The 21231-nt window shown below is 46.8% G+C and overlaps 12 protein-coding genes and 1 non-coding gene across 13 annotated transcripts; 5 read left to right on the plus strand and 8 right to left on the minus strand. All coding sequences in view use genetic code 12, as the record gives it.

Annotated features, from left to right (window-relative positions):
* Positions 1-66: 66 nt before the first annotated feature.
* On the plus strand, positions 67-402 carry VMA10 (H(+)-transporting V1 sector ATPase subunit G; the record flags this gene model as incomplete). The annotated part of the gene is made up of 1 exon (XM_025481720.1): positions 67-402. One exon carries the CDS (start codon positions 67-69, stop codon positions 400-402), a length of 336 nt encoding a protein of 111 aa, XP_025336338.1.
* Positions 403-478: 76 nt separating this feature from the next.
* MSC7 (meiotic recombination directing protein) lies at positions 479-2329 on the minus strand (the record flags this gene model as incomplete). Its single annotated transcript, XM_025481721.1, has 1 exon — positions 479-2329. The coding sequence occupies one exon, from the start codon at positions 2327-2329 to the stop codon at positions 479-481; it is 1851 nt and encodes a 616-aa protein (XP_025336339.1).
* Positions 2330-2557: 228 nt separating this feature from the next.
* Positions 2558-4035, minus strand: CXQ87_003239 (uncharacterized protein; the record flags this gene model as incomplete). The annotated part of the gene is made up of 2 exons (XM_025481722.1): positions 2558-2752; positions 2782-4035. 2 exons carry the CDS (start codon positions 4033-4035, stop codon positions 2558-2560), a joined length of 1449 nt encoding a protein of 482 aa, XP_025336340.1.
* A 296-nt stretch (positions 4036-4331) lies between these two features.
* CXQ87_003240 (uncharacterized protein) lies at positions 4332-4637 on the minus strand (the record flags this gene model as incomplete). The annotated part of the gene is made up of 1 exon (XM_025481723.1): positions 4332-4637. The coding sequence occupies one exon, from the start codon at positions 4635-4637 to the stop codon at positions 4332-4334; it is 306 nt and encodes a 101-aa protein (XP_025336341.1).
* A 444-nt stretch (positions 4638-5081) lies between these two features.
* On the minus strand, positions 5082-5396 carry CXQ87_003241 (uncharacterized protein; the record flags this gene model as incomplete). Its single annotated transcript, XM_025481724.1, has 1 exon — positions 5082-5396. One exon carries the CDS (start codon positions 5394-5396, stop codon positions 5082-5084), a length of 315 nt encoding a protein of 104 aa, XP_025336342.1.
* Positions 5397-5614: 218 nt separating this feature from the next.
* Positions 5615-5698, minus strand: CXQ87_003242. Its single transcript has one exon. It is a non-coding gene; the product is annotated as a tRNA-Leu (tRNA).
* Positions 5699-6319: 621 nt separating this feature from the next.
* Positions 6320-8404, minus strand: CXQ87_003243 (uncharacterized protein; the record flags this gene model as incomplete). Its single annotated transcript, XM_025481725.1, has 1 exon — positions 6320-8404. One exon carries the CDS (start codon positions 8402-8404, stop codon positions 6320-6322), a length of 2085 nt encoding a protein of 694 aa, XP_025336343.1.
* A 2660-nt stretch (positions 8405-11064) lies between these two features.
* On the minus strand, positions 11065-13197 carry GUS1 (glutamate--tRNA ligase; the record flags this gene model as incomplete). The annotated part of the gene is made up of 1 exon (XM_025481726.1): positions 11065-13197. The coding sequence occupies one exon, from the start codon at positions 13195-13197 to the stop codon at positions 11065-11067; it is 2133 nt and encodes a 710-aa protein (XP_025336344.1).
* A 679-nt stretch (positions 13198-13876) lies between these two features.
* On the plus strand, positions 13877-15709 carry CXQ87_003245 (uncharacterized protein; the record flags this gene model as incomplete). The annotated part of the gene is made up of 1 exon (XM_025481727.1): positions 13877-15709. The coding sequence occupies one exon, from the start codon at positions 13877-13879 to the stop codon at positions 15707-15709; it is 1833 nt and encodes a 610-aa protein (XP_025336345.1).
* A 193-nt stretch (positions 15710-15902) lies between these two features.
* CXQ87_003246 (mRNA-processing endoribonuclease) lies at positions 15903-17186 on the plus strand (the record flags this gene model as incomplete). Its single annotated transcript, XM_025481728.1, has 1 exon — positions 15903-17186. One exon carries the CDS (start codon positions 15903-15905, stop codon positions 17184-17186), a length of 1284 nt encoding a protein of 427 aa, XP_025336346.1.
* Positions 17187-17211: 25 nt separating this feature from the next.
* CXQ87_003247 (uncharacterized protein) lies at positions 17212-18149 on the minus strand (the record flags this gene model as incomplete). The annotated part of the gene is made up of 2 exons (XM_025481729.1): positions 17212-17228; positions 17273-18149. The coding sequence occupies 2 exons, from the start codon at positions 18147-18149 to the stop codon at positions 17212-17214; spliced, it is 894 nt and encodes a 297-aa protein (XP_025336347.1).
* Positions 18150-18272: 123 nt separating this feature from the next.
* CXQ87_003248 (uncharacterized protein) lies at positions 18273-18797 on the plus strand (the record flags this gene model as incomplete). Its single annotated transcript, XM_025481730.1, has 1 exon — positions 18273-18797. The coding sequence occupies one exon, from the start codon at positions 18273-18275 to the stop codon at positions 18795-18797; it is 525 nt and encodes a 174-aa protein (XP_025336348.1).
* Positions 18798-19533: 736 nt separating this feature from the next.
* HEM13 (coproporphyrinogen oxidase) lies at positions 19534-20495 on the plus strand (the record flags this gene model as incomplete). Its single annotated transcript, XM_025481731.1, has 2 exons — positions 19534-19856; positions 19913-20495. The coding sequence occupies 2 exons, from the start codon at positions 19534-19536 to the stop codon at positions 20493-20495; spliced, it is 906 nt and encodes a 301-aa protein (XP_025336349.1).
* Between the last annotated feature and the right edge of the window lie 736 nt (positions 20496-21231).

The following is a 21231-nucleotide window of genomic DNA, read 5'->3' on the forward strand; positions in this document are numbered from 1 at the left end:
CGCTGTTCACTAATCTGAAAACACCTCAGATAGCTCCAACTGTATAGTTATCACAATTTCCATATAATGTCATCCAGCATCCAGTCATTGTTGAAGACCGAAAAAGACGCCGCCGAGATTGTCAATGAGGCTAGAAAATACAGAACTACGAGGTTGAAGAGCGCCAAGCAGGATGCTCAGAAGGAAATTGACCAATACAAGGAGCAAAAGGAGAAGGAATTGAAGAAGTACGAGGAGGACCATGCTGGTTTGAATGACTCCATCGAGAAGGACGCTGATGCTCAGGTCGAGAAGGAGTTGCAAGACATTAAGAAGCAGTACCAGGCGAAGAAGAAGGATGTCACCAAGATTTTGATTGATGCTGCCACCAACCCTACACCAGCGATGCACACCAACGCTTAAATACAAAGAGTTCATTTCTACCAGCCGGTAAACGGCGATTTTATTAAACGTTCCAGTCTATGTGCAATGTAGAGCCTCAGGCGCCGCCCTTGGCTAATTTTTTGAAACCATTAACAATCTTCCAGAAGCGGGAGTCGTAGCTTGCAGTATTAAGCCCGCTGACAAAGCCCCATGCTTTTTTGTCGTCAGCAATCGGATAATCAATTGGTGGTGGGATCGCGGTCTTGACTCCGAGTAGTCTCAAGAGTGGCTTGTCCATGACCACGGACTTGGCATTGCAAAGACCGGTCAATCCCTCTTCACCTCCAAACTTACCGTATCCAGACTTCTTTATTCCACCGAAGGGAAGCTGGCACACGTAGAATGTAGCGAAGTCATTGATCGCGACATTTCCAGACTCGAGTCGTTGAGCAATTTCGTTACATTGCTTGAAGGACGACCCAAAGACAGAATTGCCGAGACCGAACTCGGTACTGTTCGAGATTCTGACCGCATCATCAACGTCAGTGGCTTTCATCATGGTGAGAACAGGGCCGAACACCTCGGTGTTGGCGATCTTCATGGATGTATCCACATCGACCAAAAGAGTTGGCTCAAAGTAGTGTCCTTGTGGGTAGTTAGGATGCAGATAAGGCTTTCCACCAGCTAAAAGACGAGCACCTTTAGACACAGCATCTTCAATGAGTTCTTCGATGGCAGCAAAGCGGTTGTCTGAAATCATAGCGCCCATGTCAATCTCGTCGAGTTGATCGATATCCGAACCAAGACGGAACCCGCGGAGCCTTTCTTCTAAGATTGGCACTAGTTCTTCGTAAGCTTTTGGAAGACAAATTACACGCTCAATTCCGATACAGTTCTGGCCTGCGCTCTGGAAAGTGCCTCTCAAGAGGACCGACGACAATGGGTTGTAGTCGGACATATCATCCAACACAATGACTGAATCTTTGCCGCCTAGCTCGATAACACATGGCGTCAATTCAGTAGAGGCACTCTGAAGAACCTTCTGCGCAACAGGCTTGGAGCCGATGAATGTAATGTGCTTCAAGCCTGGGTGGGATGTGAAGTACTCGGCATCTTCAGGGTAGCAGTAACACAATTGAACAATGTCCTCATTAAGGCCAAGCAGGCGAAGGGCAGCGTGTATCATACCCACGAACCACGTAGAAGACCACACGACTTGCTCCGAGCATTTAACAATAATAGCATTACCGCTGAACAAAGCTGCCAAAACAGGACCAATAAGGTTATGCAACGGGTAGTTCCAAGACACAATGGCCGCGATAACACCCAAAGGTTCGTAGCGAACCTCGGCATGCTTCATAAGACCCATAAGGAGAGATGAAGGTCCAGCCCTGGTTGAGGGACTCAATGCTTTCTCGCCGTGGGCAATGATCCAATTGATCTTTTCCAAAGTGACCATGATCTCACCCATTGAGGCGTCCAACTTCGTCTTTCCACTGTCTCTACAAGCGACGCGTGCGATGTCTTGCTGGTTATCCAAAATGAACTGATTGAGAGTCCGCAAAAGCTGTTTTCTGACCACAAAGCTTGATTGAGCCCATTCTTTCTGAGCAGCTTCAGCTTTTCTTATCTGCTCGTCCATCTCCTTACGAGAGGTGCACTCAAATGTGCCCAAGAACTGTGCCGTAGCTGGACAGTAACTTTGGATCTTTGTGGGTTCACCAGGCACGCGTAAGCCGATATTAGGCGAGTAGAGCCTCTTACCCTTCCAATGAGGCTTCGCTTCATCTGCAATAGGGTACACGAGCTTTTTTGGTGCTTCGAGCTTATTGTACTTGTTCGGTCTGGGGGTAACGTATTTCTCGTACACGTAGTATAGAAGGGGTAAGATTACACCAACGAAGAAGGTGGTTGATATATGGTATTGCCATTGGCCCTCAGCAAAATCAAGATCGATGGCGATCATGCTGTGTAGGCTGGTTGGTGGAACCGGGAGTCGTCTGGTGAGTTTTTAATGCGCACTCGCACACGAGTTGTATAACCATAACTGCTTCTATAAAATTGGTAAGGCGACGCGAATGAGTCGATGTCTGGTTTCTAGGTCGAGGCAATTGAGATTGAAGCTCTTTGATTTTGACCAATTATGGATCAGTTTGTCCTCGTCACTCTCTTTTCCTCGTATAGCCATTGGCACCTACTCTTCCGCGGGCACTTGACCCTCCTCCACCTCTTGCAATTGCAACCTATCCAAAAGCTCGTCAAACTCGGCGCCGGTTCGGTTTTGCACAATTGCTGAAATGATGTTGTGGTCAATGTAATTGGGTAATGCGTCTGTAACACCAGTGGTATTATCGACTCCGGTGAATACGTCATAGGCGGCAGAAGCATCCTTGGGGGCATCACATCGTATTCGAGAACATCATCTCGGTCGAAAACAGATTCTGGGACTTTGGCAAGCACCTTGTTTTCACCGGAGAGAATTGCAAACCGGACGAGATTTATTGGAAGAGCAATTGGTTTTGGCTCCTTCGAGAAGAACTTGCCCAACCACGATCCAGTCGTTTGCAGCTTGAACGTCGAGAACAATTTTGTGAGCTCGTCATGAAGGAACTGTCTATGCAGCTGATCCTTCCATAGTAATGGTGCTCTCACAAGGTATGTCTCACTTGCGAGCACAACATAGTCGTCCTGGTAAATGTCCTTCAACGAGGTAGGTGGTTTCGAGGACAAGCCAATAGTTTCTAAAAGGTGGTATGCGCAATATGTATGTGCGGTGAACGCCTCTTCCAACCTCAGCCTGGCTTCCTCGGTCTTATTTAAGTGGAGCAATGCGAGAACCTCTGAGAATGCAATACCTGGTGTGTACCATTGAGCATAGGTTGTGATAAGTGGGCTGTTGGCGACCTTCACGAGCCAGTCGTATTCCTCAGATAATATGGCGTAATGGTCAATGAAGTAACGAGCTCCGATGGGATCTTCGGCAGGGCTGAATCCCCAAAGGAGTTTACAGTAGTTCAACGCTGTAAAGAAGGTTGAGCGCTCTGCCATTCCAGTGATGATACGGAAGATGCAAAGATAGAACTGTCTGTTCATGAATGTCTCGTAAGGAAGCCTTATGAGCTCAGACTTACCGTCTTGAAGCATTTCATGGAATCTCTTGTTAAAGGAGCGGTCAAAGACAAAGAGGCATTTCTCTACCAAGGCATTGCTCATTGCCTTGTTGTTCCCCTGTCTTAGGAAAACCATGGATACTTGTAGAAGCGTCTCAACATGATATGGGTGCTGCTGGATCAATTGAATCAATGCATCTGGGTCAGGCGTCATTACCACTGACGCATAGAATTTAGAATTGGCCACTCTATCCGAGACAGAAGGCACCTTCGTAAATTTGAAATGACGAATTCCGAGCTTTGCTTGGGCTTTGACCTTATTGCTAAGGAAATCGTAGCCTTCTTCCTCCTCTTTGTATCTTAGGGTCTCTACAACGTCATCAGTCGTAAGCTCCTCCATATTTAGCTGCTTTTGTGCCGTAGGGAGGTAATCATCCTTGATTGTTGTGAGTAAAAGTTTCCTCGATGTTCCTGGAACGCCTCTGCGGTCTCTGCCTCCCCATCCTCGTGTGAGTCTTGCTATCTTTCTGAACTGTGCTAACACCTCAGGTGAAATCGACATTGAAGTCGTGCTGTTTGCATCATCGATTGTTTCGAGACTCAAATTACCAAAAAGGTTTTTGAGCTCATTATCTGAATCCAAGTTCTTGACAGCTTTTATGGACAAGAGTGGCAAGCACTCCTTGAGCCTGGAGGTAGTGAAATAATGAAAGTTGGCTGCCGTATAAGCAATTGGAGGATCAGAGCTATCAAATTGTTCTTCAAAATCCTCAACCAATTCCCCTGGTCCCTCTGCCTCAACAGAAACGCTCTTTGAATTAGCCAAATCACGTTGTCTGATCTGCTCGAGGAACTGGTCTAGATCTTCATCGTCTTCCCCTCCTTGTCCGAATTATCCCGCTGTTGTTGCTGCTGCTTTTTCTTCTTCTTGTTCTTCTTTTTATTCTTCTTTCTTGATATGGAGGGTGTTTCTGGAGCTGGCTGCTCAGGCTCAGCTTCATCTACCAGGTCATTATTGCCTGCATCATCGTCACTTTCAGCACCCAAGAAGGCAAATCTGTTTACTGCTAGTTTCTTTATTTCTTCATGGTCGGAGTCATTTTCGGCTTCTGGAGTTGCCGATTCTCTCTGCCTCTCAAGCCTCCGGAGTGCTCTGGAACTCATGATGAAGTAGTACTAGCTCGCAATCGCCTGCAAAAGTAGCTAGGCAGTATGTACACAGGAAAGATAGAGTCCTTCATTTCAAGTTGCAATTCTTCCGTGGAAGAAGTTATGGCTAAGGCATTGATTGCGTCACAAACCTCTCTACTCTGTATTTAATGATTCTGAGATGATGGAAGAGTTTGGTTCGACTTCTTGGAGGACTAACTGCCCTGTGGCAGCAAATGCACATTTGCAGCCATTTCGTTCTCCATTAGTTATCAGGCAAAACTTGATCTTTCAAAGGTTTAAGTCTGCTGATCCCTATAGTCTTATGCTTAAGTATCAAACAATTCAATTGAGTCTCTCAATTGCTTAGTTTCGAAGCAAGTCAATCTACAGGTTCAGGGTCGCTACTTTCCAGTGGCAAGTCTTGATGTTCTTTAATTTTATTCATGACTCATGTATTTATACGGGCTTTTGTTCATCGAAGGTACCGACGGCCTTCTTGTCATCACCCTCATCTAGAATCTTCTTGATGGCATCGTCCACTTTCGCCTTAGGACCAAACTCGTTCTCCAATTCAGCCTTGGAAGCTTGGTCCAAGATTCCGTCAACACCACCCTGTCTGTTGGTGAAAACCTGCCAAACCGAAACTAGGTCCACAAGAGGAATTGTGGTGTCACCGCCCTTGTACTTCTTGATCAAGTCTGGGTTCTCGGTGAAGATGACAAAATCATGTTCATTGCCTTTGTAGAAAATCTTGTGTGGTTGTGGAGACATTATAGTTCAGAATTGTGGTTCAGAAAACATGGGGGCCAGACCCCTTTATATATACCCCACTATAGCAATCGAGGGGTGGGCGTATGCTAGCAAGTGTGGTCGGACATTAAGGATATACTGTACAAAGCTTGGGTTAAATGGCAATGACGGAATGGCGCGCGGCTGCGGCTCAAGTGGTCAGGCTGTAGTTAGTAGAGCAATTGAGGACAAAAAAATAATGAAGGGTGCGAGGTTCGAACTCGCGCGGACAAACGTCCAAAAGATCTTAAGTCTTCCGCCTTAGACCACTCGGCCAACCCTCCGATATGTAACGTGATTTTGCGCGACCTGGTTGCCATATAAAGCTATAGTAAGGCTGTTTTTCGCGTTTATATATGCCCTAGACACGCTACACTAACGCGCTTTTTTGGAGTTGATAAAACTGTTGTTGAAGATTCCGAAAAAATGGTTTTCAGAATATTAGGGCGAGATTTGACTACCCTTATAGTATAATCTAGGATATAATCGTTGGAAAAGCGGCACAAATGCGTATCATTCATTGATCCTCTCGTCAAAGATGCTGATGATACTGAGGTGATCCGCTTCTCGAAGAAATGGCTACAAACTGTGAATGGACTTTAATAAGGACTCGAAAGAGAAGACCTATCACTTTTTGAACAGTCAGAGTTCGAGAGTCGCTTTTACTGAAATCAGACTCGAACTACATTCTGTCTCAAATGAATTCAGGTCACTCAATGAGAATGATATACACAAGGATATCAAAATGAATTGAACATTGAATTGAAAAGTTGCTGCTAAAAAAGACCCATGAGAATTATGAGTTGGGTATCGAAAGTAATGAACAGTCGAAGAAAGGTTAAACGGACCGCAATAAGCGAAAGACTAAAGCGAGGGAATGGGTCATGTTGTTAAAGTTAACCGACTTACAAAGCGAGCAAACCGGCAACCACAGCAAAGACTGTTGGAATACCGACAGAAGCCTTCACACCAGCACCTTCGTATGAAGTAACGGTAGGTTCAGTTGGCTTAGGAGCTGTAGTCTTTGGAGCAGTTGTAAAAGGAGTGGTTCTGACTGGAGCTGTGGTACTAGGGGTGACACGAACAGGGCCAGTGGACTTTGGTGCAGTGGATTCGGGTGCAGTGGACTTAGGAGCAGTTGAATCAGGAGCAGTCTTAGTAGGACGCTTCTTGTCATCATCCTTTGGAGGTTTCTCGTCGTCGTCCTTTGGAGGTTTCTTGTCGTCGTCCTTTGGTGGTTTCTCATCGTCGTCCTTTGGAGGCTTGGGCTTGTCGTCCTTTGGTGGTTTCTTGTCATCATCCTTTGGAGGTTTCTTGTCGTCGTCCTTTGGAGGTTTCTTGTCGTCGTCCTTGGGTGGCTTCTTGTCATCGTCCTTTGGAGGCTTGGGCTTGTCGTCCTCAGGGCAATCTTCCTCATCCTTTGGAGGTTTCTTACCATCGTCCTTAGGTGGCTTTGGCTTGTCGTCCTCGGGGCAGTCATCCTCTTTGTCGTCCTTGTCGTCCTCCTTAGGTGGCTTCTTGTCATCGTCGTCTTCGGGGCAGTCATCTTCCTTGTCGTCCTCCTTTGGTGGCTTGTCATCGTCTTTGTCATCTTCGTCATCCTTGTCGTCCTCATCTTCGTCTGGGCAATCCTCAGTTGGCTTGGATGGCTCATCGGTAGAACTGCTGCTACCGCTGCTAGACGACGCTGAGGATGAACCGGACAGAGAGCCATCTCCAGTTGATGAAGCAACATCACTGCTTGAAGAAGACTCCTCGGTAGTGGAAGAACCGGTGTCAGTGTCATTAGGTTCAGTCACGGTCTCGGAATCCGTAGTACTAGTAGCAGATTCGGTGGTCTCAGTTGGTCCAGGGTTTGTCTCAGATGTCTCAGTTACCTCGCTGGAGTTTTCTGAGGGCTCCTCCGAGTCGCCACCTCCGTTGGGGAATTCTGGCATCTCTCTGCAGCTACATCTGTCTGGTTTACCATTTGGTGGTGGGTAGTTGGCCCAGATCTCAGTTGCAGTTCCAACATTCGAGTTGGTGTTGAAAGTTGTGTAACCAGGTCCGATGTCAAAGGTAATACCAAAGTGAGTGTTGAAGTACAATCTCAAAAGACCAGTGGAAGATTCATAATTGTATCCAGTGAAGCCCAAGTTCACACTGATGATGTTGGCATTACCAAAACCGTAAACGTCAATAACTGGAACATTGTTAGGGTTAGCGCCGCCACTGCCGCGCTTGTTCTTGTTCCTCTTGCCCTTGTCATTGTTGCGGTGATTGTTGTTACCGGCAGACAAACCAACCACTGACAATCTTGAAGTGTTGTCCTCCAACCAAATGGCCTGCTCGCTGGCAAAGTTGTAGATGGTGTCACCAACAGCAGTTTGCAACTTGATCTCACCACGGGTGAGAGCGTTGACACAACCATCACCACGAACGCTCGAAGATTGGACCCACTCAGTGCCCTCAAGACAGATGTTACCCGTGTTCTCGATAACGTTGAAGCCGCTGCTTCCAGCAGCCTGGTTCAATCTCACACGAGATGGGGATCCATCAGCCTGGCTAAAGGACATCAAGCCGGAGTTAGTCCAGCTGGCCATTGACGTCACCGTGAAAGGCGAAGTGGTTGTTGCCTGGGATATCTGGAACCACATGTTACCGGTGTTCTCGAAGCTTGCGACACTGTTGAGAATATATCTGGAGGCAAAGTTTGGGTTCTCTGCTTTAAAAGCAAGATCACCTGAGTTTGAAATTTTTCCAGAAGTGATATCAACAGCTGACTGGAACGTGTCGCTGGAAGAGATGAAGAAGCCACCACTGTTGTCGAGGTTTCCTCCAATGGTGGTGAGGGTGTTGTTGTTGATTCTGAGGTAGGCACCTTCTTCGATAGTGAGTGGACCCAAGGAGAAATCCCAGCTCTGAGAGTACTCAGTTGGCTGGGAGATAACCCTGGCGCTGACAGAGGCCACCAGGGCCAAAGTCGCCAACAAGACATTGAGTGGAAGCATGGATATAAGATACTGGTGTGAGGAAGAAGAAGAAAAAAAGAAAAGGAACTCTGAGAAAATTTGCTTCTTATATAGTTATGAAAAGTTGAACAAGTCGGTCTCGGAAGACCTCGTCGTCTACCAGAATAACTTTTTGCAACCGCATTTGAGAGCCTGTATGTATATGCAAGTTGGACCCTTGTGCGTCATTGTGCACCCACCTCACAGGATGTATAAATATCTTGGTTTACTGTTCATGGAAAGGTTAAAAGGTATGCTTTTACGACGACAGCGACCAGGTATGCAAGGTGTCCTTTGGATTATTATGGATTCAGTGTTTCGTTGCTCTAAAACGGAGCCTTGGCAAATAAAGACGAGAGGTCAACGCGCTCCCAAAATGGCGATTTTTATTGTTAGGCCCGGCACTTTCATTATTCTGGACCGAGGGCCATTGACACAGACCGTAATAGTGGGTGAAACATATTTCAAAAGCCTTTGACTCCTCTTTTGCGTGCCTCGAGATGTGTGGCACCGACTCCATTCTGCTTGAATATTCGCGATATTATTTCGCTTTATGAATAATCTTATTCATGAAACATTAGCTCGGACTCGTCGAGTTTGAGCCAGAAGTTTCAGCTTTTCGTACAATAGTTATGTGACTTGAACCAGGTAAAAAAATTTACGTGCTATTCCTCGAAGTACCACAATGGCCCAATATCGATGCATCCTACCCCAGATTCCCTTTGCTTCAACGGGTATTCCTACTAACTGAAGAGGCAGACAAAGATTCCCATACCGGTTTGCCGTTTTCCTATTTCAATGGCCACTGTAAATAGGAGAATAGAATCTCGTACTTCGCAAAATTTGTCTGCCTCGGAATTTAGAGAGTGCAAATACTAAATTGAAAGGATTTTAGATTCACTAGAAAACGCTACAGCACGTAACTTAAAATTCTCTACAACGTAGTCGTGAATCAATCTCTTACGGATGGGAAATTCAGCAGAAGTTGCTAGAGGTGTGAACTAAATTGAGACCTAATATGGATCACACAAAGAGACGACCATACGCTTTTTCGAAACCACAACAAGCGTGAGGGGCAAAGACCCATTATAATTTGAAATTTCTAATTTCATTGACCACGAATCTCATGAATTATTTACAATCACAAGAAATGATTCTATCTTTGACGGGGTTAGTCGAAGCAATTTCGAAAGGTAAATCTGGATTCTAACTGTACAACTCGCTGGACTGGACTTCAGAAAATGATTCATACTAAAAATACCCTGTGGCTGTATTCGATCGCTGAACGTGGGCGATGCGAATAATCTCAAAATTTAACGAAAGATACTTTTTTCTTAGTTACATCGTGTTATCACCCCACACTTCCCCAAAGGTCTCAAACGGCGATTCAAATAAAATCATGTTGTTGGAGACTGAGCCCAATATTTGAAAGTGATCGATATCAATGGTTCAACTCGTACGAATTTTTCCTTCATTCACATAAACTCCCGCTCTGATTTACTACTACGGGTGTCAACTGTTTTAGAAACCCAAACGAGAAAACGTCTTTCATGATTTGAAGTACACTAGAGGAACCTTGGGCTTGAAGACGTTTTTCGGACAGATGCAGGCCTTTGTCTCTACACATAAGATCCGTGTCGACTTAAAATGGCTGATCTGTTCTTTCCTTTTTAGTCCTCTCTGGCCAATGGATACGAGTCTCATCCACATTAGCATCTGAAGAACCCTGTATGCGAGTTGCAGTGGGTAGCATCTGAGCTGCGTCTCGATGCGCGCCTTGCATGGCGACAATCTATTCATACATAAAAGTTCCATTTGAAAGCCTCTCACTGTCCATTGTCCATTATTTCGGTTAATTCGTATATGGCAGCGAGAGAGTTTGCCCGAATTTCCTAAAAGGGGTACATGTTCTCATTGTTTCTCAAGGGCATCTATCACAGGGAAGTCATTTCCAATTGTTATATTCGCGTGTTCGGCACCATTCTTCCTCATTAGGGTCTTCTTCATGAATAAAGCACTACGAGCAGACATTTGCGTTTCTATTCGTATATCTTGTTCGAGAATTCATTGTGTGGGATGTGGGGTATGGACTGTTCCATCTATCGAAACCTTAAAAAACAACCTATGATAATGTCGTAATTGCAAGTTTTTTATTTGCATGTAGTCCATGTGTCAATTCCAATGCAATCCGAGGATCTGAAATCGTGGCTTTTGCTCGTCTATTTCGGGCTTAGCGATCGCAATCTATGGCTTTAGGTTCAACACGAAACACCACTACACACAAGAATTCCTGGCTTCTCGAGCCTCGAACACGAATTGACGAAGTCAAACGAAGTCAAGACAATACGCTGATTTGAATGTGGTTCAACTTGTCCCTATTGAAGAGCGATGTACTCGGCATTCCTATTTTCTTAAGACATACCAGCGCGAACAATCGGGGATCGCATGGGAAAGTCCACCCTGCTTTCTCCTATTTTTGGCGCCATTGCTACAAAAGGCTTTCTCAGACCGTTGGATTTCTAAACAGGAAACAAGAATTAAATAAAACTCCACTGATCCGGTCCAATCATCAAGGACCTAATTTTGCGGATATCGTGCTACATTTGCCGTGCTGTGTTCTATCTTCTTGAATCAATGTGCAATTATTATGAATCCAGGATCTATTTCTTCTTACCGTCAGGAATGGTGAACATCACGACCTTACCTTCCTTAAGACTCTCATCAACCTTGAAGAAACCCTTTCTCTCAAATTGGATGATGTCGTCTCTTTTAAGAGATCTGACGTTCACGTCAGCATACACCGTAGACACAAACTCGGTCTTTTCAGTGATGAAATCCTCGAAGTTGTCGTTCTCCTCCAACTTGTCCTTAGTGATCAAATGGTCAAAGTCGTGGATCTCAACCTCGATCTTGTCATCAGTATCAGCAAGCCACGTAACCTTCTTCTCAGTCTTACGGAAGTCACCTTCCAAGTGCAACTCAGCGTCAATGGAAGAAACGACATCGCCCTCCTTGTTGATCTTCTTGATGATCACATTACCCCAGTCCATAAAGGTGACCTCCTCACCCTCAGCGAAGGTAGCAGCATCAGCCTGGTCCACCAACAAATTCTTGGAGAAAATGACCTTCTTCAAGCCAATGTCGGCGTTTTTCTTGTGCTTGGGTTTGTCTTCAGTGTAAGGTTCAGCAGGACCGTTGGAAAGCTGCACCTTGACTGCATTCTTAGCATCCACAGCAGTGTGTCTTGGGACAACTGGGTCGATGATTTTCTTGTTCATGGCCCAAATAGTAGACCACTCCATGTTGATGATGTTCTTGGAAGGACCCTGGGAGAGAATAAAGTTTCTCAATCCCTCGACGGTCATACCTCTTCTTCTCACACCTCTAATAGTTGGGAATCTTGGGTCGTCCCAGTTACCGACAAAGCCCTTGTCAACAAACCATTGCAACTTTCTCTTCGACAAAAGAGTTCTGATGAAGTTCACTCTACCGAAATCCCAAATGTCGACGTGACGCAAGTTCAAAGCCTTCAAGAACCACTCGTATTGTGGGTTTCTGTCTCTGTATTCGTTGGTTCTCAAAGCGTGGGTAACACCCTCAATGGAGTCAACAATAGGCACGCAGAAGTCGTATGTTGGGTAGATCTTCCACTGAGAGCCTGTTCTGTGGTGCGGGGTCAAGTTACATCTGTAGATGACAGGGTCTCTCAAAGCCTTGTTCAAGGCCTTGTAGTCGATCTTTGCTCTCAAACAGTTCTTCAAGCCCTCCTCGGTACCGTTCTTCATTTCCTCGGTGAAGATCTTCAAGTTCTCCTCGACAGTTCTCTCTCTTCTAGCGGAGGCATCGCCAACCATTCTCTCCTCTCTCATCTTCTCCTGTGGAGTGTCATCACAGTAAGCCTTGCCTTCCTTGATCAAGGTGAGCGCAAGCTCGTACATCTTGTCGAAGTAGTCGGAAGAGTAGGTAATTTGGTCACCCTTGATACCGAGCAAAGCCAAGTCCTCAATGATGGAGTCCTGGAACTCAACTCTCTCCTTGGTAGGATTGGTATCATCGAATCTGATAATCAACTTACCCTTGTAGGCGTGAGCAAAGTACTCGTTCAAGATGGCAGCCTTGGCGTGTCCGATGTGCAAGTATCCAGAGGGCTCTGGTGGGAAACGGGTCACAACCTCACCGATCTTGGCGTTAGGCAAGTCAATCTCGAAGTTAGCCTTGTGTGACTCTTTCTTGGCACCAGAAGCGGCCTTCACGGCCTTTCTCAACTCATTGACAGACTTGGTAGTCTTCTCAGCCACAGAGTCGAATCTGGAGTCGGATCCGATGAAGTTGTACCATCTAGAGACATTGGCGTAGACCTCGTTCTTGAGCACGGAGCCCATGACAGCGTTGGCTCTCAAGACACCCCAGATGGCCACATCGGCATTAGAAAGGGAGTGGCCCACAATGAAGGATCTGAAGTTCAAGTGAGCATCCAACTTCTCCAAGTCGGTAGCCAAAGCCTTGAAGTTCTTGTTGGCCAATTTCTCAAAAGCAAAGCTAACCCAAGTACTGGCGCCTTCAGGGTTGACCAAGGTGGGGGCAGCAGAGGTTAATTGGGAAAGGACCTCAACATCACCAGTGACGAAGTTTCCACCGTCAGTGTACTTGACAGTGGCATCTTTCTCGACGTTCTTGTCGTCAACAAATTCGACAGTGACAGCTTTGTCGGAGTCAGAGTTCACGATCTCCGCAGCAATGATAGCGGAGTAGGCTATAAATGGAGCCTTGGCAGCGACAGTAAGGGTAGCCATTGGTAAGGATCAAGATGACTGAATGAGAACGTCTATGGAAAATTCTGATGGAGGTCACGTGAATCAGGAACCGCTTAGAAGTCTTGCAAGTGTGTGCTTACGAAGACCTTTAGAAATTGAGAAGTATATAGCTAAGTTTTTGAATCTTGTTGATTTTCCAGGAACTCGTATTCAATACTGTTGTTGCGGGAGTAATCCCAATTGTTAGTCGAGGTCTGCGCTTACGCAACGCAACCTGTTCAGCTGTACTTCAAGGACGAAATTCAATGCAATCGCTATTTGGCTCTTTTCCCTTGAGCACTCAGTTTCGACAGTTGTATTTTTGCTTGAGAATTTCTATCACTTTCAGATTTTAAAGTAGTTTTATGTTTCACATATTTAAGCCATCTCGGCTCATTCGTAGTGCATGCGGTTTCTATATTTCAGGGGAAGCTGCCAGATCCACCCAAAAGCACAAAACACAAAATATCCCACAAAAAATAATTTTATCCCAAATTCAGAGAGATCACCAAGTCTTTAAGAAACTCCATCCAAAACTCAACCTTAAACGACCCTTAGTCCACTATAAATTCAGCCTGATTCGTCACATGACCGTACCGATGCGATAGCTCGCTCCTACCGACATCGAAAAGTAGTACCCTCATAGGGCCGTTTATCAAAAACCCACAACCCACCCGTCATGTCGAATGGGCGAAATACAGAGTCGCAGGATAAGAATAACCTGCGACCTACGGCCAAACGATCGCCGTCGATTTTAGTCACCGACGCTAGAAGCAGTAATGTGAAGGGCGCCAGGGCTCCATTTGCTGGGCAGAATTATAGAAAACAACAACAGCAGCAGTCACTGGGACAACTGGGCGGATCGAACTATTCAGATAACAGAAGCCATCCGCTGAGCCCTTCCTTGCATCGTCGATTCAATACTCGCTCGAACAAGTACACCGACATCTCTGTTGACAAATTGTTGAGCAATTCCAGTGATATTCCTTCTGGCCAAAGCAGATTCCCCAATTCTGCTCAGAGCGCACGCTTTCCTTCCCCAAGACCCTCCCTGCCACCGATTGACGCTGCATTGCTGCACGAGCAGAGAAGACGAAACATCAGAAGCATACCCAAACTATCGCAGAACCTACCTGCGAGAACTTCAAAGACGTCTCAGAAATTAGTGTTGATTCCTGATGAGCACCAGTCTAGTCCTGGATCTTCACTGCCACAACGTATGGGGTCACCACCTCCTCTGGATAGGTCTGATCCCCCTCTGATTCAGAGAAGCAGGGCAGAACTCATGCCTAAGGAAGCAAGGGCACAAGAATTCAGTAGAGTCACCGCTTATTTTATTTGTGAAGAGTTCGATAATACTGCTCTCATGGAGTTCCTCAAGAACACACATGAGGTTAAGCCTCGATTGTACGATGAAGCTCTTTACGTTCCATATGCATTGCCGTTGCTACCAGGCTCTGACGGTTTCAGAGTCAAGTCTAATGATACCGCCAAATCTTTGCCAAGCAAACGATACATGGAGAAGATGATTCGTAAGTCGGAGGAGACTGATCATTTGTATGAGTACTATTCGGGTGTTGAAACGCCCGAAGACGCCATGAACTACTCAATGGATCCTGAAGATGGTAATGCTGAGAACTATGGCCCATTTGATCCTTCAGAGCCTCAGTTTTTTGCTCCACCTCAAGACATCGAGGATGACAGCAATAGCGAGGGTGAAACGTCTTCTAAAAAGTCGGACGCTAATAGCGATTCACTGAAACCAGACAGTCTCAGCCGCATGAACAAGGACGACGTTCAAGAAGAGATAAGTAAACATCACGCCGAGATGTTCGTGCTTGAATATGGTATCATTGTCTTCTGGAATTTCACCGAAATTCACGAGAAGAACATTTTGGCTGACCTCGCCTTCTCAGAGGTCCCAATTCTAATAAATCCAATCAGTGATCATGAGATTGAAACCGAGGAATTCCACTTCGAATACGACTCACTGGTGCAAAGACCCAGAATCTATAATGACATGATCACCTTACGTTCTGCAGACCACCTCATCAAACTTACAATGTCATATGCTCTCGCTCAACTGACAAAGCTTTGTCTATTCGAGAGCCGAATGGTGTATAGTTTGCAGCTGATATCGAAACTTCCAAAGAAACTTGCTTTGACAGGAAAGCTAGGCCTCAAAAGGCAGCAGCTTTTGAAGAAATCTGGTAAGCTTTTCAAGTTGCGAGTGGATGTAAACTTGTCAAGCTCTATTTTGGATACGCCAAATTTCTTCTGGTCTCTTGAACCTGCCTTGCACCCTCTCTATAATGCTGTGCGTGATTATCTTGAGATCGAGCAAAGAGTCCTGGTTTTGAATGACAGATGCAAGGTCTTTTTGGAGTTCTCGAACATCATCAGTGACAGCATTAATGAGTCCAACACCAGCCGTATCACTACCATGATTATAATCATCATTGTCATCAGCGTTTCTGTGAGCATATTTGAGTTCATGTTACAGCTTTTCTAGTGCTTGCTACTATACTGGTTATATTAGCAGGTCTTTTGCATTTAGCATAATAGTTAACGTGTTTTAATTCTTTGTAGACGGTCTCTTGCAAAAACGTTTTTATGGCTGCAAACAAGATGTACGGATCCGGACTCCAGATCAGTGCTGCGAAAGTACCCCAAATTGGAATTGAATATCAACCCCATAGTTGGATATGGCTATCCCTTCCAAGTACTCCTCCGTGGGGCTTCTGACAGCCGACAGGAGGAAAGTTTTGGCTAGTGGAACTCCAACGAAAAAGCCAAAACCAGTTGAGTACATCTATAGACGCATCAATGATAAAGTAAACAATGCAAAGGAAGAAATGAAGGAAGAGATTGGAATGATATCCATGGACAGCAAGAAAGAAACTAATGCAATCTCCGACTACGTTCTGAATTCTCGACTGCAAGGTGCATTCAATCCCGACGATATGGATATGGACGCCTTACAGCTTGTGCATAAAGAAACTTTCATAGTGAGCGGGAACATGTCGTATTTGATCGTGGACACCAATTTCATCTTGTCACATTTGAACGTACTAGACGAATTGAGAAGCCTAGCTGAAGAACACAGGCTTCGTATGGTTATTCCAACCACCGTAGTACAGGAATTGGATGGGTTGAAGAACTCCAAGACGCGGAGAGAGAAGGGAAACTCAGTTACACTCAATTCAATCGGCCAATTGGCGAGATGGGCCAATGACTGGATTTACAACTGTTTTGCAAAGAAGGACCCCGCTGTGATCGGTCAGTCAGTTGATCAAAGGATAAACCGCTTGGCTGTGAAGGACGATGCGATTCTAGACTGTGCTCTTTACATACAGCGGGAGAATCCCAAAACGCTTCAAGTCCTTTTGACGAACGATAAAAATCTTTGTACAAAAGCACTTCTGAACGAGCTTCTTACCGTTAGCTACAGAGATGGCATGACGGCTGCAAAAATCGCTCTGATGATCTCGCATGAGAATTTTCACCGTTTCGGAAGGATCCAAGAACATAAAGTTGTGCGAGAAAGACGCATTGAAGTACCGGACTATTCCACTCAGCGTTATGAAGAGGTCATTTATAATGAGGTCTTGCAATTGACCAAGTCTATGATACATCACTGCATGAAGCTGAGCTATGGTGAAGAGCTTGATCTTGTCAGAGGATACGATATCAGCAAGGCGACAAGCCTTGTAGATGTTGCCGACATCATCTCCAGATTCTGGCGAACGGTCTTCAATCAATATTTCGGCAGTACGACGTACCGCTCACAATTCGCTTCGAGGAGCCCTTCACTAGAATACTGCTACAAGCCAACTGATAAGGAAACGCTAGACGACTTCATCACATTTTGGAGCGGGTTCCTAGAGGCCTTGATTCAAAAGGAGTTGGAAGGACCGCAAATTACACAGATGAATACAATCATGCAGAGGTGGACAGATATGGCAGTGGCACACAGAAAGTCCAAATGATCAGCGTTTAATGATGCCAACCCGCTTACGTTTCCCAGGCGACTGAGGAGAGGGACTGGCTTTCTCTTCGCTGGTAGCTCTTTGACGTCCTAAAATACCAACACGACGCCTTTTACTTGGGGACTCGACCTTTGGCGAGGGACTTTCATTTTTGAGATCTACCAGTCTCTCCTCTGTCTTGACTTTTGTGGGTTCGCCAATCATGGTATCCTGCTCTGTTTTCACAGCAGCCGTGTCCGACAGCTGTATCCATTGGCCAGCTTTCCAAGTCTGCACGTCCTGCGTTACGGAGTCAATCAAGTTCCATATGAGCGAGTCTCTAGAGCCGGGATCTGCTTCCAACTTCCGGCCCAACAGCCCGTACAGCTCTCGTACCCTTCCATCGAAGATACCGCGGGAGTAGGGCTGGAGAAATGGAGCATCATCAGCGTTTTGTCGCCTGTACTTGTCCATGAGTACCGTGCCATTGACTGTTTTATAGTTCTCCTCCAAGTACAAGGTGTACTTATCCTTGGCCCGCAAGGCTTTCTCAAGCTGGGACACCTTGTATGCGAGATAACTATGGTTGGCAAACTGAGAGATGTTGAGAGAAGCTAGGAATGATGCTGCGTGGGGCGGATCCATTTTTTGCAACCGCATTTTCCAGGTGAGGTTCGGTAGGTCCACCGAGACGATGTAGAGGTCACCCAGCTGTTTTATATGAACCAGCTTATCGTCAAAAGCAGCCTGGATTTCCAGTTCCAAAACACCCAAAGTGTCGGAGTCCACCCTCAGGAGGCCTAACGCCCGAGCCCGCTCGGCAACGTCGTCTCGTGAGGCTGTCTCGGCCCACACTGACCCCAAGTCCGTTAGATAGCACAGATAGGCATTCGCGGGGTGGAGGTGGAAGGCATACATAAAGCAGCGAGCATCCACTATCCAGTGGTCGGGCACGGAACACAAGGTCTTCTTTGACTGATGCATTACGAAAGCAGCCAACTCGATCAATTGCAGGAGCGGGTGAAGCGGCTTCTCGAGCAGAAAAAACGTGTCGTCGTGGCTGTGGCAGGCGTCCCGGGCGCAGGCAAATCGACGCTAGTGGAACGAATGGTGGCTGTTTTGGCCTCGTGCGGAGTGTCGAGCAAAGTGCTCCCGCAGGACGGGTACCACTTTTACCGCGAGCAATTGGCGCGCTTCGACGACCCCGAGGAGGCCTTCCGCCGCCGCGGAGCACCCTATACGTTTGACGGGGCCCGTTTTGTGGATGCCGTGAGGCGGGTACGCAACGGCGAAAAAGTGTTGGCGCCGCTGTTTGACCACGCTAAAAAGGATCCGGTTGAAGACGACATTTGCATTGAGCCGCTGGCACAGGTTGTTTTTATCGAGGGCAACTACGTAGGTTTGAAGGACGAGCCGTGGGTGCAATTGGCGGAGTTGGTGGATGAGCTCTGGGTGGTCCGCACTGCGCCAGAAACGGTGCGGGAGAGGATTGTGCGGAGGCACTTGGCTGCGGGCATAGCGAAGAATCACGAGGAGGCCGTAGCCAGGGCGGACGGGAGCGACTGGCAGAACGCCTTGTATGTCATGGAGAATACCAGGGAGGCCGATGCCACTGTGCTGATGGACAATTGAGTTGCCAATGGCGAGGTGGTGCACTCCGGTGCGATGGTAGCGGGATTCTGTCGCCCTCACGTCACTTTCATAGAAATAGAGGATTTCTGGGTGCTCTTTGTACATAAACTTCAGATTGACAACTAAGTATGCTTAAGGGATGTGAAGTTTCATTCGAGGATTGATGCGGCTCAATTGTGCCTAGCAGTTCTTCGTACTGGCTCTTACTAGGAGATTTCCACGATTTGCTTGACGGGGCCATGTTCACTTCTCGACTAGCCCAGCATGCCCTTTTCGTACACGTATCTGTCAAGTATTCTCGCTTCGGTCAATCGTACAACGCTAGAAAGGAGAAACGGAGTGGTCCGCCTGATGTCAGTCTAGTGTCAATTGAGGCCCACGGGTTCCACCAAACTACACGAAGCGAATAAAGAGAGAAGACTAAAAGTAAGAACAAACGGTTTAAACCATATCGACTTACTGCTGATTGTGCCGCTTCGTACTACTCTCCCCGTAAGAGCATATTTTGCAACCGTTGCGCACCTGATACCTTATTAACCACCCAGTGCCCAGCCCCTAAAACCAATCGTAAAAGTGAAAATAGGCTATTTCTGACCTCCCCAAATCGCCTCACTAATACACCAAAGCCCATTCGCCAGCTGGCTCCGTAAGGACACACTCGTATACTATCACACCACTAGCTCAAGCGTGCAGGCTACCCATATATAAGTGCACGAGCGAGTCTCTTTCATCAAGTATGGCCGACAAAATCCACGACAGCAGCCTCTCCATCAGAGAGAGAATGGAAGCGCTTGTGCGCTTGAAGCAGAAGGAAATCACCGACGGGCTTGCCGCCTTGGACACCACCACGTTCCACACGGATGCCTGGGTGAGAGGAAACAACGGCGGAGGCGGAGAGTCGATGGTTCTCCAGGACGGCACCACTTTTGAAAAGGGCGGTGTCAACATCTCAATTGTCCACGGCAAATTGCCTCCTCAGGCTGTCCAGCGAATGCGTGCTGACCACCGTAACCTCAAGGGTGCAGCTGACGGATCGGTGGACTTTTTCGCCTGTGGATTGTCAATGGTGATCCACCCCACAACCCCCATGCTCCAACCACCCATGCCAACTACAGATACTTTGAAACCACCGATCCCGACAATGGCGAGGTGATGACATGGTGGTTTGGCGGTGGATGCGACCTCACACCTTCGTACTTGTATGACGAGGACGCTAAGCACTTCCACCAGACACACAAGGATGCATTGGACAAGTACGACACGGCATTGTACCCCAAGTGGAAGAAGTGGTGCGACGAGTACTTCTACATCAAGCACAGAAACGAGACTAGAGGCGTTGGCGGCATTTTCTTTGACGACTTTGACGACAAGCCCGCCGACGAGATCTTACGAATTGTAGAATCGTGCTTCGACGCCTTTTTGCCCTCCTACGTGCCGCTTGTTGAAAAACGCATGCATCAAGACTTCACTGCCGAGCAGAAAAAGTGGCAGCAGATCCGCCGCGGGCGCTACGTCGAATTCAACTTGGTCTTGGACAGAGGCACGCAGTTTGGCTTGCAGACGCCCGGCTCGCGAGTCGAAAGTATTTTGATGTCGTTGCCTGCAACGGCCAGCTGGGTCTACGACCACCATCCAGAAGAAGGCACCGAGGAGGCCCGTTTGGTGAAGGTTTTGCAGAATCCAGTCGAGTGGTGCTAGGCCGGTAGATAGGGCATGAGTCAGGGCAGCGGCGAGTGCGCAGGGCGGGCTAACCCAGATTGTACATGCTGCGCATTGTTTAGACGGTGTGAGGCAGGTAGAATAGATGGTTGCGGTGAAGAGAAGTTTAAATTGATGTAGATGTATGAGATTTGGATGAGTGGAGAAAATGACAGAAATCGGAAAAAAAAAAAATATTCAATTTATTTTGTGATAGGTAGCCGTGTGGAAAATCGTGCAATGCGTGGGACCCGAACAAGGCGAGGCGATGCCACAGTGGTATGCGAGGGATTTTCAAAAAGAATGCCTACTGAGAAGGGATAGCGAAAAAATGGCAAGAAATTTTTCATCTTCTCGGAACATCGCCCTGGCGAGCCATCGCTAAGATTGTTCCCAGTGCGCACTGGCATTGTTCCAAGGCAGCAGAAGCAAGAGTATCTCGTGGGAAGGGGGGCGACAAAAATTAATTGGTTAAGTACACAAAAAAAGTATTTTCATTTAATCAGCCAAAAAATGTAGCCGCTACTTTTGTCAGGATAAAAATCCCGCAAAAACAGCCCGGGGGCTGAGGTGCTGATAGGGCGGTTGAGTGAATCGAGGTGGTGCGAGCAAGTGGCCTGTGCCAATAAATTTGTGATGAGGCGAGTGCCAGGGCATGGCACAACGTGGTCACCGGACGTCCTGATCACACAAAAGTACTGAAAAAAAGAAATCTTCCAGAGACTGGAAAGGTAAA

The sequence above is a fragment of the Candidozyma duobushaemuli genome, assembly GCF_002926085.2.
Source record: "Candidozyma duobushaemuli strain B09383 chromosome Unknown C_B09383, whole genome shotgun sequence".
Classification (NCBI taxonomy): Eukaryota; Fungi; Ascomycota; class Pichiomycetes; order Serinales; family Metschnikowiaceae; genus Candidozyma; species Candidozyma duobushaemuli.